The 14157-nt window shown below is 64.1% G+C and overlaps 2 protein-coding genes across 2 annotated transcripts; both read left to right on the top strand.

Moving 5' to 3' along the window:
- The first annotated feature begins 1602 nt into the window (after window positions 1–1602).
- Window positions 1603–5966, top strand: LOC141948728 (C-type lectin domain family 18 member B-like). Its single transcript, XM_074881523.1, has 12 exons — window positions 1603–1726; window positions 2415–2506; window positions 3239–3463; window positions 3537–3634; window positions 4055–4176; window positions 4266–4373; window positions 4554–4646; window positions 4776–4882; window positions 5015–5144; window positions 5226–5319; window positions 5391–5512; window positions 5665–5966. The coding sequence occupies exons 1-12, from the start codon at window positions 1627–1629 to the stop codon at window positions 5700–5702; spliced, it is 1329 nt and encodes a 442-aa protein (XP_074737624.1). The 5' UTR covers window positions 1603–1626; the 3' UTR covers window positions 5703–5966.
- Window positions 5967–7086: 1120 nt separating this feature from the next.
- On the top strand, window positions 7087–14107 carry LOC141948689 (RNA-binding Raly-like protein). Its single transcript, XM_074881453.1, has 7 exons — window positions 7087–7185; window positions 9095–9173; window positions 11190–11240; window positions 11775–11923; window positions 12202–12315; window positions 12555–12721; window positions 13096–14107. Exons 1-7 carry the CDS (start codon window positions 7149–7151, stop codon window positions 13132–13134), a joined length of 636 nt encoding a protein of 211 aa, XP_074737554.1. The 5' UTR covers window positions 7087–7148; the 3' UTR covers window positions 13135–14107.
- Window positions 14108–14157: the final 50 nt, after the last annotated feature.

The following is a 14157-nucleotide window of genomic DNA, read 5'->3' as shown; positions in this document are numbered from 1 at the left end:
CTCCGGGGCTCCCCGGCATGCAGGCGTGCAGGATGAGGCTAATCCCGTGCATTTGCTAAGCGTGGGAAAGTCTCCCAGGAGAAGGGACGGCTTTGGCTTCAGCACTGGGGTCTGGCTCTCCGGTGGGGCTGGGGCTGCTGAGGAGGGCAGCCCAGCAGTGCCACGGAATCGCCGGCCTCGGCACGGCTTTGTTGGGGTGAGATCAGCCACGGCTGGAGTTTAGAGGGGAACCCCAGGGCTCTGCTGCAGCCTAGAGTTGGGGTGCAGGTTGGCATTACGGTCAGCATTAACATCAGGGTCAGGGTTAACCTTAGGGTCAGCATTAGGCTGAGGGTTAGAGTTAGGGTTAGCATTCGGGTTAGGGTTGAGATTAGAAGTAGGACTAGGGTTGGGGATAGCATTAGGGTTAGGGCTGGGGGTAGGGTTGACATTAGGGTTAGGGTTGAGATTAGAAGTAGGATTAGGGTTGGGGTTAGCATTAGGGTTAGGGTTGGGGTTAGAGCTGGGGTTAGCATTAGACTCACAGTTAGGGCTACGGTCAGGTTTAGGACTGGTGTTAGGACTGGTGCCGAGGGTTCAGGACCATATGAACAGGAGGGTTTGAATGAGGGTTGGGGTTGGCATTAGCATTAGGGCCAGGGTTCAGGCCAGGGTTAGGGTTAGGCTCAGGGCGAGGGAACTGAAGGCATTCAGAGCTGGATTTCCGCTGACATCCAGCTCAGCCCCGATAGCTGACAGGTAGGACACTCCTGCTCCCTCATGCCCATGACAGCCCAGAGGAAGGGGCATGGCAGCATGTGTCTGTCCCCCAGACACCCCCAAGCAGGGATTTCTGAAGCCCACACATCTATCCTGTGCCAGCGGAGCACCCCCAGCTGCCCGGCATGGGTGCTGGGAGCCTTGCACTGGGGCAGAGCCATCAGGGTGCTACTGAGCCCCCTGAGCAGTCTGAGCTCCAGGACCCCTGCCCGACCCTGAGCTCCTGCTGAGATGTGCCCCCCCGAGCCCGGCATCTCTCCCACCGCCGGCCCCCCAGCCCTCACGTTCTCCCACTCCATAACCACGCTGCCCAGCTCGCCGGAGCGGGTATTTGGCTTCATGCCCGTGGCGGTGTGTGTTACCTCCCCGGCATGTTTAATTCATGGGGCAGGAGGAAGGCTGGCAGTGGGGGCCCCTGTAGTTGCCCCCAGCCCCTTGGCATCCAATCTCCCAGTGCCCCAAAGTGGGTGCAGTTGGGGATCCCCCGCTCCTGCCTGCCTTCCCCTCCTGACCCCAGCTCGGCGGCGGGGCTGGGGCAGAGCGTGGGGGGCTGACCCCGCTGTGGGGCATCCCAGCAGGGCTGCAGCCCGGGGCCCCGGGAGTTGTCTGCCGTGTTCGCGCCAGCGAGCAACTGTTTTGACAGAGCTATTACTCACCCGTCAAGCTTTTGTTCGAGCCGAGCAGCAGTGCCTGTCTGGAGTCCTGAATAGGAGCAAATCCTGCAACCAGACACACACACACACAAGCGCGCAGGAGCGCGCGGCCGAGCTCGCCCCGACGCCAGGGCTGCTGCGGGGCGGCTGGTCTCTCCTGAATCCTCCCTCCGGAGCCATGGGGGTCTGGTGTCCCCCCACCCCAGGCACCTGCATGAAGCTCTTGGTGCTGCTGGTTTGCAACCTCCTGGTGTGGAGGGTGGGTGAGACGGGGTCTCAGGCTCCGGAGAAGTTGTCCGTGCTGGCTCCGGGAGGTAATCAGGAGAGGGGCTGGGGGGCAGCTGGTTTGGGCGGGGGGGTGGGTGCACCCTGAGCACCATCCCCTGGGGCCAGGACAGGTGGGCAGGGTGAGGGGCACCCAGGGATGGCAACGGGGGTCTTGATGTGTGATGGTATGGAATGGGATGGGGCTGAGAGGGGGGGGCATGGGGCGATGGGACAGAGCTGGTGAGGGGATGGGGATGGGGGGCTGAAGCTGGGCATGGGATGGAGCTGGGGGGGGTACTGGGGCTGGAACTGGCGATGGGATGGGGCTGGGGGGGGGTCTGGGGCTGGTGATGGGATGGGGCTGGTGATGGGGGCTAGTGATGGGTCGAGCCTGGCAGGGTCTGGGTGCTGGCAGAACAGAGGCAGGGGGAGGTGTGGGTACATTCCTGGCGGTCTCAGCCCACCCGTGCGAGACGGGGGCTCAGCAGGCTGGACCCCCCCGGCCCCTGTCCCCTTTGTGCTCCCAGCCCAAAAGCGCTTTCTTCTCTCCCCTCGAGTCTCCATGGAGACCCGGGTGCCTTCCCCGTATCCCCGGCTGCGGCCGGACTGAAGGGAGGGCTGTGGGAGCGGCCGCAGACCCCCAAAGGGTCCGTCTGCAGCCAGGGATACGGGAAAGGCACTTACACCCCACAGCCCCCTTGGCCCTAGCCCCAGCCCCTGCTGCTCCCCCCGCAGCCCTCAGCATGAAGGAGACTTTCCTGGTGCTCTCACTGCACAACAAGCTGAGGAGCAAAGTGCAGCCCCCTGCCGCCAACATGCAGAAGCTGGTGAGCCCCCACATGGGTTGTCCCCCACCTTGAATATCCCATCCACTTCCCCCTCCATGCCCAGGGAGGGGGGCAGCCCATGGGTGCCACAGAGGAGTTCGTTAACAAGCTAACGAAGCAGAAGAGCAGGCTGGCATGGGGCCCCCAGGGAAGGACGTGCCACATCCAGCACACACCAAGGGCAGGGCTGGTCTCCTGGGGACCCCCATGGGGTGTTCCGTGACCCATGATGGCCCTCAGTGTCCCCTGATCACCCCACACCTGTGCACACCAAGGACAAGGCTGGTCCCTTGGGGTCCCCTGTGGGGTCCCACATGTCCTGTGATGGCCGTCGATGTCCCCTGATCACTGCACCCCTGCACACACCAAGAGCAAGGCTGGTCCCTTGGGGTCCCCTGTGGGGTCCCCCACATCCCATGATGACTGTGGATAGCTCCCAACCACCCCACAGCTGCACACACCAAGGGTCATGCTGGTTCCCTGAGGTGTCCCCCATGTCCTGTGATGGCCCTCGATGTCCCCTGATTACCCCACCCCTGCACACACCAAGGGCAGGGCTGATCCCCTGGGGTCCCTTGCAGCATCCCCCATGTCAATCCTCTGATGTCCCCCAACCATGCCCTGGACTGACCCCTTTGGTGGTCCCCAAACACCCCCTGACCTCAGCAGCCCCCACACCAGGGCTGACTCAGGGACCCACGATGTCTCACGGTGCCGGCCGCGTCCCCGCAGGAGTGGAGCGAGGAGCTGGGGCGGCTGGCAGGGGCGCGGGCGGCCAGCTGCCTGGAGGGCCCCGCTCCGCCGCCGGCCCCGCAGCTGGGCTGGAGCGAGGCCCTGCTGCCGGTGGGCACCGGGGGCTTCGGGGCCGTGCTGGAGCACTGGTTCGCCGAGGGCCGACACTATGACTATGGGACGGGACGCTGTGCCGGGAATGCCACCTGCCGCCATTACACCCAGGTGGGCATGGGGGGCACGGGGGGTTAGGTGGGGGACACGGGGGGCCCAGAGTGTGACACGCACTCTCTCGCAGCTGGTGTGGGCCACGGCGGGGCGGCTGGGCTGTGGCCGGCACCTCTGCACTGGCCGCCGTGGCCCCAGCGAGGCCTTCGCCTGCGCCTACTCCCCGGGGTAAGGGGCTGCCGGGGGCGGGGCCTGAGCGGGAAGGGGCGGGGCCTCGGCGGGGGGGGCGGGGCATCAATGGGCCCTGTGGTGTGGTGGGCGGTGCCTCCATGGGGGTGTGTCCGGATGGGTGTGTGGGCTGGCCTATGGGGAAGTCTGGTGAGGGGGTGGGGGCGGGCCCTTGGGCTGATGGGGGGTGGGGTCTGGGACTGTGGGCGTGGCCTTTTGCGCTGGAAGTGGGTGGGGCTGCGTGCTGTGGGCAGGGCTGTAGCGGGGTGTGGGCGTGGCTGGGGAATACGGGCGTGGTTATGGTGCGGAAGTGGGCGTGGTTGAGCGGTGTGGGCGGGGGCACGCCCCGGGAAGGGGTGTGGCTTGGCTGTGTGGGCGGGGCACAGCGGGGCCGCTGCCTCCAGCTGCCTGCGGCGACAGGGGCAACTGGGAGGTGGCGGGGACGCCCGTCCTGCCCTACAAGCAGGGGCCCTGGTGCTCCCTCTGCACCGCCAGCCTCTCCGGCTGCTTCAAGTCCTGGGACCACGGCGGCGGGCTCTGCGGTGAGTCCCCACGGTCCCCCCGGCCCCCACGGGGCCCTCAGCCACGCCGCAGCCCTCGACGCCCAACGCCGCCTCTCTGCTGTGCCCAGAGGTGCCCAGGAACCCCTGTCGCATGAGCTGCAGGAACAGCGGGCGCCTCGACATGAGCAGCTGCCAGTGTGCCTGTCCCCCCGGCTACACGGGCAGGTACTGCCAAGGTGAGAGGGGCACCCGCACCGCCCCTGCCTCCGGAGAGGCACACGCGTGGCCGGTGCGACGCACGCCCGCTGCGGCGTGGGCAGCTCAGTGCAGCGCCCCGATGCCCAGCGCGAGCTCAGCGGGGGCAGGCGGGGGCTGCTGAGCCCCCCCTGGCAGCTGACACCGCGTCTCGCCCCCAGTGAGGTGCAGCGGGCAGTGCCTCCACGGGAAATTCAGGAAGGAGGAGTGCTCCTGCCTCTGCGACGTGGGCTACGGCGGAGCCGAGTGCGGCAGTGAGTCTGTGCTGCTTCGGGTGGCAGCAGGGATCTGCAGGCAGGGACCCCCAGAGCAGGGCTAAGGGTCCGCCGGCAGGCCCGGCTCTGCCGGCACGAGGACCCACCCGCACCTGCCTGTGCCCCCAGCGAAGATTCGATTCCCTTTCCACGCCTGCGATGTGAGGATAGACGGTGACTGCTTCATGGTGTCCCCCGAGGCCGACACCTACTACGGAGCCAAAATAAAGTGCCAGGTGAGCCACTGGGATGCTCTGGGCATCCCTTTGCAGCTGAAAAATGCCACCCGTGCTCACAGCCTGTCTTTCTGCTGCCTGGTGTGGGTCTGGACCACGTGTTTTGGGGCTGACTCACTCCCTTCCCCGCAGGAGAAAGGGGCGATGCTGGCTCAGATCGGAAACCAGAAGGTCCAGGACATCCTGGCTTTCTACCTCAGCCGCTTGGAGACTGGTAACAGGGTGACGGACACCGATTTTGAGACGGGGAACTTCTGGATTGGTGAGTGACGGTGGTGGGCAGGGTGCGGGGTGCCCGAGGTGGTGCCGGGTGGATGTGCCACCCCGCCTCATGCCCCCCCAGGTCTCACCTACAAGACATCCAAGGCTGCCTTCCGCTGGGATGTGGGCGAGCCGTCCTCCTTCACCAGCTTCGCTTTCGGGCAGCCAGACAACCAGGGGTAAGTGCCCGCTGGATCCAGAGGACACCAACCTCTGTGTGGTGTCACTGCTGTGCCACCGCGCTGGCCGGCTTCACCACCCTCCCGCTGGGCCACAGGTTTGGGAACTGCGTGGAGATGCAAGCGTCGGCTGCCTTCAACTGGAACGACCAGCGCTGCAAGACCCGAAACCGGTACATCTGCCAGTTCGGTGAGTGAGCACCGGGAGACCTCCCACACCTTCCTGAGGGTGCCAAGCCCTGGTGGTGCCGACCCTGGGCTCTGCTGGCCCTGCGCCTTGCTGCCAGCCCTGCCCAGACCCCTGGGTGCGGGGGGGCACTGACTCTCTGCATGCTGTCGCAGCCCAGGAGCACATCTCCCTGTGGCAGCGGGACCCCTGAGCCGGCAGCCCCGGGCAGCGGCCAGCGCTGGCTGCTGTGCCAAGCCCATGGCTCTGGAGGACCCCGGTGCTGTGCCAAGCCTGGACCATGGCTCGGGAGGACCCCTCATGGCTATCCTGCGCAGGGGACGGGGTGCTGAGGGGACCCATGGCGCTGGGACCTGACGAGAAGGACGTGTGCTCTCCATCAGCATCCATGAGACAGCATCTTCTTCTGCCCCTCATGCTGCAACAGCCCCCAGGGCAGGGAGATGCCCCCGCAACAGCCAGGTCCAACAGCATCCTCCTGCTAAATTGGCATCCGGGCTGTGTCCAGACCATGGTCCTGATGCAATGAGAGGCCAAGGGGGGGCTTCTGGGGGGCACAGACCTTGTCATGGCCCAGGGTGAGGGCTGGGCTCAGCTCCAAGCCATTGTCCTGACCTGGGTGGGAACCCCCCAGCCTGGCACTGGGGGTTTCTCACCATCCCAGTCCTTCATCATCACCTGGTTCCTCATCATCTGCCGGGTGGTTAATAAATATCCTCTCTCCCTTTGGAAGAGCTGTTTGTCTCCTTTTCCTCCCCCAGACCCACCAGAGTCTCCCTCTGCCATGGTCTGCATCCTGCGTGCGCTGAGCGGTACCTCCGGCTCCATCCCTGGAGCGGGTGCTGGGGTCAGAGGAGCTGGGACCAGCCTGGCTCCTGGCCGAGCTCCTGTCTCCCGCACCCTTGGGGATGTTTTGGAGGGGTGGCATTAGCCAAGAGCTGCTTCTTCCAGCCCCAGGACGGCTCCAAGCTGCGGCACCCCGTGTGCTGGGCACAAGCCTGCGCCCCCAGCGCTGACGGGTGTTGGGGGGTGCCTCTGGAGGGGACACGCCAGGGAGTCACTCCCCTCGGTCACCCTCCTCCCTTCCCAACTGGGAGTGGGCTGGGGTGGAATGTAAAATATCCCCAGCCAGGGCCCTGTGTGCTGGTTGTTTGTGCCCCCGCTCTGCGGAGGGAAGGCAAGGCTGGGCTCGCAGCTCCGGGGCCAGCTGGGCAAAGCCGGGGTGCAACCGAGGCGTGGGCCAGGAGGGCAGGGTCCCACAGGTCCGAGGGGACTGGCGGCAGGAGCTGGAGGCAGGAGCCCGGGGAGGATGAGGATGGAGGATGAGGATGAAGGATGAGGATGGAGGATGAGGATGGAGGATGGTCCAGCGCAGCCGCCACGTCCGTGCAGCCTCAGCCTCGAGGGCGGCAGAGGTGCAGGCAGGGACAGGCAGCGACGGGGCCATCACGCAGCGCTGCGCCTGGGGAGGGGCGCGGGCGGGGCCGACACCCGCCCCTTCTCCCTCCGTCCCCCCCGCATCGCCGCGGTGGTGCGGCCCGCGGTCCCCCCCTCCCCGGCCGGCGGTGGTAGGGCCCGGTGGCGGAGCGCTGGGGCCGGAGCGGGGCTGCGGGGCCGGGGCCGCCGGGGCTGCGGGGGGATGACGCTCTTCGGCAGCGGGGACGCGGGCTGGAGATGTGAGTACCGACACGGATCCGGCCCTGCGGCCCCCCACCCCGCCGGGTGCCCCTCTTCCCGCAGCCCTCCCCCGGTAGATGCTCCGGTACCGGGATGCTTGCCCGGCACCGGCAGCCCAGCCCGGGCAGGGGTGCCCCCCCCTGCAGCCAGCCTTCTGGTGCACGTTCGTCCCCCCGACCCCGGGCAGGGCCGCCTCCCGGTGCTGGGATGCCTCCCGCCCCTTTGGACCAGTCCCACCCCCTGGACACGCATGTCCTCCCGGTACCGAGCCGCCCCCCACCCCGGTACTGGGATACCTGGTCCTCCCCGTACCATCGCCCCTACGTCCGGGACATCCTCCCAGTACCGGGATGCCCCCATGCCGTTACCCCCAGGACAGGGATGTTCTCCCAGTACCGGGATGCCATTGCAGGGGAGGGAGCCCAGACGCAGGGCCGGTGGCCCCAGGGTGATGGAGCCCTGCTAGCCCGGGTCCCCTGCCCCAGCAGGACAGTCTCCTCAGTGCAGGTGGCCTGTGACAGGGTGCCTGGCCATGGCTGGGGTCCCTGGCTGGGGTGCTGAGGGCTCCATCCCACTGGCAGGGAGAGGAGCAGGTGTCTCTGCCGGGCGGGTGTGATGGGCTGGAGGGAGGGATGTCAGCAGTGGGCTCTGACCCTGAGCGGTGAGCTCGGCCGTCCCTGGGGGTGCTGGCTGCACCCACAGAAAATGGGTGCCAGCGTTACCTGGCACACACAAGGTGAGTGGAGCAGCTTTCCCAGCTCACCCCAAGATCAGAGCCAGCCCGCAGACTTCATCACACAAGGTGACAGCCTGGAAAGCAAACAAGTGCCTGTTTCCTTCCTCTCGGATCTTGGTCAGAAGCTCTCTCCTCCGCAGGGATGGAGGAACCTTGCTCCAGCAGATGCGGGGCTGGAGGGAACCCGTGGCCAGTGTCCACGTTCCTGGGGAGGTCTAGACCTCTCCGATGAGCTGGTCTGTTTCCAGAGGGCTCGGGAAGCTCCAGCTCGGTGTTTCCCAGTGCAGTGGCATCCACAATGTCACCTGTGGGACAGCTGGTCACACTTACCATGGCCAAGAGAGACCGTGCAAGAGGGAGCCCTCAACATCTCACCCACAGGTTCTTACCCCAAGGGCCAGAGAGGTTTTGGAGCCCCCCAAAATTACAGAATTAAATATATGGAGATGTTATTAGAGCATTGCATCAATGGCTCTCAAATGTATACTCAGAAAATAGATTCGAGCCGGCTTTTATATGGCTGTTGGCTGTGAAATCCTGAAGAAGGGGTGAAGAGCATCACCAGGGAGGTGTGACGTGGCATCGCCAAGCTGTGTGTCTGGAGATGTCTCCACCCCACATCTCAGCATCACAGGCATCTCGGCAGCCTTTGGGAGCACAAAGCAGCTGGGTGTGGGGCTTCCCCCATCCCTGGCACCCGTCCGTGGTGGGCAGCACTCACCGGTGTCCTGCTGGCTTGGGGCTCCCTGAAAAAATGGCCCAACCACCCAGCAGAAGTGATAGTGAAGGCAGTTCACCATGGTGGTGGGAAATGTCTCTGGGGGTTAATTACCCTCATCATCAGAGGTGCTATCTGCCACCCTAATTGGAGCCTGTCCAGCCTTGGCTGGACACGGGCTCCTGGGGATGGGGCACCCACAGGAAGGAGCTGCTGCAGGGACAGACAGAGCCACTCCATGTCCCGACACAACCCTGGGCTGCTGCTGCCCTTCTCCAAAAACTTAAATCAGCCTCGGGCTCATCCCGTGGACGCTCTGGAGTGGGACATCTCCAGCTGGAAGAGGAGCGTGGAGCCCCCGGGAAGCTGGTGCTGGAGATATGTCTGTGTGGGGCAGGGCCTTGGCATCCCTTTTCCATCCCACTGCTCATTCCCTTCCTCTCTCTCCCCTCAGATTTGGACATGGCCAGGGAACCCAAGCCGAGCCGGGCCCGGCTGGGCCAGAAGCGGCAGCACAGCAGCAGCCTGTACCAGTGAGTGCCGGCACGTGGGGCGGGAGCTGTGCCGGGGGGGACCCGGCTCAGGCTGGGGACTGTCCCATGCCTGGCTTTTCCTCCTCCCCCTTCTCTCCATTGCTCACCTCCCAACTATCCCAGCTACCTGCCCGCAGTGGTGGACATGGGTCCGTGCAATGTCCCTGCCCCATCTTAGTGGGGCCCTTGGAGCATCGCCTGGCTGCACCGGTGGTGGCTGGAGGCCTTGCCAGGTCCCACCCGGGGTGGGTGTGGAGATCCCCCTTCCCCATCTGAAGGTGCCGGGAGAAGAGCAGAGCCCTGTGTTCTCCATGCCATGTCGATGTTGGTTGCAGTTCTGGCCTTTAAATGCTGTTCCTTGGGGGACAGGCACCCCTGCAGAGGCAAAGAGGGCTGACATTGGTCCTGATAGTGGCAGTAGATGATGGTGATGGTGGCACCAATGGTGACACAAAAGCAGGTCCCCATCCCTGCGTGCTTTTGGCTCTCCAGCTCAGCAGACGTGTGGTGAGGAGGGGATCGGAGCCGGCTCCGTCTGTCTCGTTAGAGAGCTTTTTGCGAACACCCTGATTGAACTAATTGCTCTGCCCGTTGCCATGGTGCTGGAGGGATGCAGCGCTGGCAGGGCAGGGACTGCCGGCCCCCTTGGGCCGCCGGAGCATGGCAGATGACGCTTTTGCTCTTCCCGAGGGATGCTCTGGGCAAAGAGCTGAGCTGGGAAAGCCCTTGCTGTGTCCCTAGCTAGGTGCCAGACCCCAAGACCAGGTCTTCTGCGGAGCCACTGGTGCTTCCATGGTGGGAGGTGCCTGTGGCATCCCTGTCCCTCTCAGCAGTGGCTCCAGGCAGCAGTAGCCATCGTTCCCTGTGCCCCGTGTGTGGGTTGGGACTCTCCTCTGGCTGCCCATTCCCCTCTTCCCCAAGGCAGGTTGTGACCTTCCTCCCTGGGTGGCAGGCAGGAGGTGGGGATGCAAAGGACTCACCATGCCCATCACAGCGATGCAAACTTGGAAGGCAGCGAGGCTGGGCTAAAAGCTCCCAAAATGTCCCCAGGTGTAAAGAACAGGAGCAGGCGGGTCCTGGCACCCCGGGGCTGCCAGCTTGACCTTGCCAGGAAGGCTGGGACTTGCGGGCTGCACCCTGTGTGTATTATTCTTGAATAAGGCAGGGTGGCAACAGGGCTGGGGGTGCTTTTGCCCTGTGACAGGCTCTGAGCTGCCTTCTGGGCTGGGTAAGCCTGGCTCAGGCTTGGTGTCCCAGGCAGGGCAATCTGGGTTGCCCATTAGGCCCCACAGCAGACCTCCAGCTCTCCCCTAGCTCCAGAATCGGTCCCGCAATGACAGGCTCATCTGCAGCAAAATCTGGAGCCCTGGGGGACCTTGTCCTGGTCCCCCCATTCCTGGCAGCGTGCCTGGGGAAGGCTCCCTGCTCCCAGCAATGCTCTGAGCACGGCTTTGTCTCCCCTCGGGTTAGGCTTAATCCTACGCTCCCTGACTCTGCAAGAGCTGAAGCAGCAAAATGAGCTTCAGCATCTTTCCTCCTCCTCCTCCTCCTCCTCCTCCTCCTCCTCCTCCTCCTCCCCCCTGCTCCTAGTCCACAGCGCATGATTTATTACCGGCACGTCGGCTGCCCGCATTGGAGGCGATCCGTTGACAGATCGCTTCTTAATTTGGAGCCGAGCGAGCCAGCAGCGTGCGCGCAGAGCCAGGGACCATGAAATTTAACATCAGGGCGCTCTAAATGCAGCTTCCCAAGAGCAGAGCCTGCTGATGCTGCCCCGGGGGCTCTCTCCATCCCCCTCAACACCCTTGCTTGGCTCCAGGGCAAGCCCCTGCCAGGGCACAGCCACCTTCCCTGGCACGCTGCAGCTTGTGTGGTACCCTCCGGGATGCCTCCTGCTCCCCAGGGATGGGGATGGAGGCTGGGTGGGTGCCCTGCTGTGCCCAGCTGTGGCTGTTCCATGGCATCCATGGCCCCCCCAGAGCAGGTGACTTGTTCTCCTCTCTCCCCCTCCTGCAGCAGTAACTGCGAGCTGGACTACGATCTCTACAGGGACGACTTCCCGTACCGGTGAGCGCAACGTCCTGGGAGCAGGGTGGGCTGCGGATGCCTCTGCTGAAGGCAGAAAGCAGGGTGTCCCTGGGCATCCATCCCCTCGCCTCCAGGAGAGGCTCGGTGGCGTTGCCCACTTCAAGGGGCACGGGCAGCATGTGGGCTGGGCATTGCCCAGGTTGGGGGTCCTGATGGCTTTAAACTGCAACAGGGGAGGTTCAGACTGGACATGAGGAAAAAATTTTTCAGAGAAAGAGTGGTCAGAGAGTGGAATAGGCTGCCCAGGGAGGGGGTGGAGTCACCATCCCTGGGTGTGTTTAAGGGTCGTTTGGATAAGCTGTTGGGGGATGTGGTGTAGGGGAGAACTTTGTAGAGTTGGGCTGAGGGTTGGACTCGATGATCCCGAGGGGCTTTTCCAACCTGAGTGATTCTGTGATTCTGTGTGATTCCTTCACTGCAGAGGGACCCTCAGAGATGCTGTCTTGGCTGGCAGGGGCTGCTGCTGCACCTCCGAGGTTGTGCTCATGCCACCGTGTTCTTGTGCCCTTGCAGGGTGTACGAGTACCAGAAGATCCCCCCCCTCATTAACCGCATCCCGGTCAAGGCCAGACGAACTCACGTGGGAGCAGGAGGCAAAAGCAGCCTGAGCCCCCAGCCCGGGGCGAGGAGCAGCACCAGCTCCACAGCAGGACGGACAAAGTGTAAGTGTGATGGGGCTGGGAGGAAGAGGAGGCTCGGCCCTGCATTTAGAGCGGTGCTGGTGCCCAAAGGTCCTGCTCGGTGCTGACCTCATTGCTCCGAGTCCCCAGCTCCAGCAGATGCAGCATGGCCTGTGCTAGGCTGGTGGCTGTCCCCTGGACCCGTCCCTGTTCCCCAGGGATGCCCGGAGGGGAGGATGCTCCGGCAGGACGGTGTGTTCCCCCTGGCTCCAGGCAGGCTGTAGGGCAGGGGGGGATCCTCACGGCTCCTCTCCCCGCAGTGCGGGCCGAAGAGCTGCACTCCATCAAGGGTGAGCTGAGCCAGATCAAGGCGCAGGTGGACAGTCTGCTGGAGAGCCTGGACCGCATGGACCAGCGGAGAGAGCGTCTCGCAGGTGAGGGGATGGGCAGCCTGCGGGTGCGTGCGAGCCTGGACCCCGATGCGGGTGTAAGGGATCCCTCCCTGTGTGCCCAGGAGGGAGCTGGGCATCCAGAGCTGGGCAAACTCCCTGCGTCCTCCCCCCTCCCCGGGCTGGCAGGGCAGAGTCTGGCCCTTTGACACAAGGGGACCCTGCAAGGACAGGGCTGATGTTTGCACGGGTACCCCAAATTTCTGCTGTCTCTGTCCTTGTAGGCTTCAAGGAGAGCGAGAAGAAGAGGGTAGAGACGGGGGCAGAGTCGCCGTCCCCAGCAGGAGAGGGTTCACGGGAGCCGCGGGGGAAGGAGGGGACGGGATCTGACGGGCACAGCGACCTGCGCAACATCGACAGCGCCGAGGAGAGCACAGACACGGAGGAGACGGTAAGAGGAGGGCCAGATCCTGCATCGGGCTCTCTGCTTTCCTAAAATTCATCCCTGCTTGATGCCTGTGTGGGTCCTGGTGGGGGATGCCACTCCATCAGGGTCCCCCGAGCCATCCCGGCTATGTGCCAGTGCCTCCAGGACAGCCCTGAGCACCCTGCAGCAAACCCCTGGGTGTTCATTATTCCAGCAGCACAGGCTGCAAAAAAACCCCTCAGAGTAGAAATACCCTTTATCAAAGCTGCTGCTCCCTCAGCCTCATCCCCAGCTGGGTGCGGGACCCCAGGATGTCCCCGTGCCAGGCAGGGCGCTGGGTTTGATCCTGCTGCCCAGGCACGTCAGAGGACGGACACGCTGTGCGCTTCTCCTTGCAGGTGAAAAACCACATGTCGGACCCTGAGGGGAGCCAGTAGACGGACTGGGATGCCGTGGCCTTCCTGCGTGGCCAGCCCTTCCCGTCTTGTGTTCGTATTTCTATTGAGGCTTTCAGCTAGTGCCACGCAGGACGTGAGGTGCCTGCCCTCGGCACGGCCATCCCCTGCCGCTGCCGCCGGCAGCCCCGCGTCCCACCCCTGTGAGATGCCGGCCAGCCGTGGCGAGAGAAGTTTTTGTGTTCGAGTGTGCTTGTTTTCTTTTTCCTCCTGTTTTCAGACCTAGGGGTAAGCAGACATGGCCGGGGGAGGCAGGGGAGAAGCAAAAAAAAAGGACCGTATCCCAAAGGAGCATCCCAAATCCCAGCTGCCTTGCGTGCAGGGTGCTGTGGGGCACCGAGAAAGCACCCCGGGGCTCCCAGGCCCCACGGCACAGGTCGGTCGCATCCCAACCTCCCGTGCCCTGCAAGCTGACCCGCTGCCACCAGGCTTCAGCCCCACCCCGGGAATTGGTTCAGCAGGTGCAGGTACAGCCCGGGAAGGCTTTCGGAGCTGCTCAGCATCCCACCATGATGCCATGGGAAGGAGGGACCACCCTGAGAAGCTCTGAGGGGCTTTCAGGGGATTTGGGGATGGAGGGGTGGTGCTGAGCCCGGCTCTGACTCCGGCTGCGGGGCTAGCAGCGGGACAGTGCAAACCCAATTGCTCCCCAGTCCCCCCTGCTCCCTGATGGGTTTCCTTACTGGTTCACCGCTGGCCGTTCTCGGCCACGGATCACGTTGGCGGTCAGCAGGACTCCCCTGAGCGGCTTTGCCCGGGCTCCTCGCCCGCGCCCGGGGGAAGTCACGGTTCCCCCCCACCGTGCTCCCCAGCATTGCATCTTGGTTCAGTGTCCCTCATTTCTAGGTTGTTCTTCTCTCGCTGGTAGGAACTTGTTCTGTATTTCTGATTTGCTCTGGTAAAAGAGTGTATTGTGTTGGAAAGAAAAATAATTTGTATTTCTTTTCTCTGGTTATTCTACTCCGATGCAGTTTTTGACCATCTGAAGTGCACGTGTAATTTTTG

This window comes from Strix uralensis, chromosome 12 (assembly GCF_047716275.1).
Source record: "Strix uralensis isolate ZFMK-TIS-50842 chromosome 12, bStrUra1, whole genome shotgun sequence".
NCBI classification, from domain to species: domain Eukaryota; kingdom Metazoa; phylum Chordata; class Aves; order Strigiformes; family Strigidae; genus Strix; species Strix uralensis.
Note: the sequence above shows the minus strand (reverse complement) of the source record. Positions and strands in the feature narration are given on the sequence as shown.

Coding starts and splice junctions, on each gene's coding strand:
- LOC141948728 (XM_074881523.1), top strand. CDS start 1,627: ATGAAGCTCTTGGTGCTGCTGGTTTGCAACCTCCTGGTGTGGAGGGTG. Junction 4,883..5,014: donor GAGCCAAAATAAAGTGCCAG/GTGAGCCACTGG, acceptor CCTTCCCCGCAG/GAGAAAGGGGCGATGCTGGC. Junction 5,513..5,664: donor CCGGTACATCTGCCAGTTCG/GTGAGTGAGCAC, acceptor ATGCTGTCGCAG/CCCAGGAGCACATCTCCCTG.
- LOC141948689 (XM_074881453.1), top strand. CDS start 7,149: ATGACGCTCTTCGGCAGCGGGGACGCGGGCTGGAGAT. Junction 11,924..12,201: donor CACAGCAGGACGGACAAAGT/GTAAGTGTGATG, acceptor CTCTCCCCGCAG/TGCGGGCCGAAGAGCTGCAC. Junction 12,722..13,095: donor GCACAGACACGGAGGAGACG/GTAAGAGGAGGG, acceptor TTCTCCTTGCAG/GTGAAAAACCACATGTCGGA.